Genomic DNA, 2,161 nt, shown 5'->3' with positions numbered 1-2,161 from the left:
ATAAGGCGCCCCTAGGGAGGCATTCGGAGCCTGGAAGGTGGTCGGGCGCAGGGAGGTGGGTGGCTTGACGCAGGAGCACCCCCTACTGGCCCGCCTCACGTGGTGGAAACAGCGGAGGGATACGAATACCCAGCTGTGTTCCTGAGGTGGGATCTCTGCACCCGCCACAAGCAGATCATCAAGTCCAACCCCCTGCCATGGGCAGGAAAGACTGCTGGGGTCAAACAACCCTGGCTCGGTGATTATCTAGCCTCCTTTTGAAGACCCCCAGGGTAGGAGCCAGCACCACTTCTCTTGGAAGTTGGTTCCAGATCCTAGCTGCCCTGACTGAAGTAGTGCCTTCTGATGTCTAGCCTGAACCTACTCTCAGATTATGGCCATTATTCCTAGTTACTCCTGGTAGTGCTCAGGGGAGCAGGGTCTCTCCCATTCCCCGCAGGTCCCCCCCGGTAAGTTTATAGATGTCAGGTCTCTGATCACAGGAAGCCAGGCACAGCATAGTGAAAAAAGGAGAGGGGAGGGAGGGAGAGAAATTCTCAGGGGTAGCAGACGCGCAATTAGCAGAAGAAACCAAAATGATTCCTGGGAGATCAAAGCCAATCAGAAAGGAGGAGAGTCATTCTCAGCTTTCCTGTTTGGAAAGAATTCAGGAGTTGGGCAAAACATAATGTGCCATAAACACAATATCAGTGTTTACTGCTTGGTTCATATAGCACTTCTACACATGCTCCAGGAGTGGAAGGGGTGAGGCTTTAATTAGAGAGGCTCCAAGAGCCACTCTAATTAAAGCACCGCAGCTTTTTGTGTATCAGCGTCCCTGCACTTAAAAATGGTGGTGGGGGCGCTTGAGCTAAAGGTGAACGTTAGTTCAAGTGCCCCTGCCACCATTTTTAAGCGCGGGGATGTGGATGCAGAAGATGCAGGAGGTGCTGGAGTGCTGTAATTACCACGCTGCAGCAGACTCAATTAATTCAATAAAAAATCCAGTGAATCCAGTCTCCTCCGATGTGCTTTAATTACAGAGCATTGGAGCAGCCTCCCTGCTCACGTACAGGTGCCCTTAATATCCAGCCATCTTATGAATTTTTGTTCCCAAGCTTGCTTTCTCAATTTGTTAGGTAGATTTCCCTTTGAGCACAAGGATAGTAAGGTCAGAGAAGGAGTGAGAAATGTGCTCCACTGCTTTATGAATGAGGTGCTTCACTGTGTCACCTTGCATTGGTGAGTGCCCTAAAGTTACGAGCATTGCATTTTTCTAGTCATTTGCTGAAATAAGATACTTTTATTTGTCCTTGTTTTCTTTTGCACAAGGAGAAAACATGACGGAGTTTAATTTGTTTTGATTTAGGTTTCTATTTTGATGTGATGGAGATTACACCTGAAGCTGTTGGGATCCACAGATTTGACAAAGACAACAAGAAGGTAGTGACAAGCTATTTAATATTTCATAGTAAGCTATGTTTGGCATTCATGGCTTATGGGAGTCTTCTGCACCTGGGATTCTTGCTTTTGGGTCACATTTCTTGATACAAATCTTTGGAGTGATTATGCTGAAAGATTTTTCTAATCCATGCTCTAGTCATGGGAGGTGAGCTTTTAGTATAGACTAAACTTGGAGATGGTTGAGAATTTGCTGCAAACTGCTTTTTTGGTGAAAAATGTGGATTTGTTGAAACCCAAACTGTTCATAAAACAGAGTAAGTTTGGACAAAACTCCCAACTGATTTTTTTTTTTATAAAAATTAATTTAGAAATAACCCAAATGAACACTTTATGATATTTGAACCAAAACGTTTCATATTTTTAGGCTGGTGTTTTCGTCTCAACACTTAATAAATCTAGACAAAGAATAAAGACATAATCTTGATGAAATCTTCCAGAGTTACTGAACAAAATGTTTCAGTTGAGCTGAACAGAATTTTTTTTCAGATTAAAAAAAAAAAATCAAGATCTATTTTTTTCACTCCAGTATGGGATGGGAGCATTTTTTGATTTCTCTCAAATTTTTCTGAGACTGGGGAAGAAAACATTTCCTATTCAGTCTTGCTCTAAGCCATTCTAGCTAGTTATAAGCTGGTCAGCACCCCTTTACTCTGTCCTCCTGCCTTGCGTGACTGTGAGAGTTGTCAAGAAGCGGAAACTATCAAGAGGTAGATTAACA

General features: G+C 43.5%; 1 protein-coding gene across 5 annotated transcripts in view; it reads left to right on the top strand.

Moving 5' to 3' along the window:
• XYLB (xylulokinase) overlaps nt 1–2,161 on the top strand; it is a 204,372-nt gene that overhangs the window by 50,224 nt on the left and 151,987 nt on the right. For all 5 annotated transcript variants that reach the window (XM_019508110.1, XM_019508103.1, XM_019508104.1 and 2 more), the window contains one exon: nt 1,349–1,422. In XM_019508110.1, coding sequence (XP_019363655.1) covers nt 1,349–1,422 — 74 coding nt within the window. The remainder of the gene's footprint in view (nt 1–1,348; nt 1,423–2,161) is intronic.

Source organism: Gavialis gangeticus, unplaced genomic scaffold, assembly GCF_001723915.1.
Source record: "Gavialis gangeticus isolate Ggan-Ray unplaced genomic scaffold, GavGan_comp1, whole genome shotgun sequence".
Lineage (NCBI taxonomy): Eukaryota > Metazoa > Chordata > Crocodylia > Gavialidae > Gavialis > Gavialis gangeticus.
Note: the sequence above shows the minus strand (reverse complement) of the source record. Positions and strands in the feature narration are given on the sequence as shown.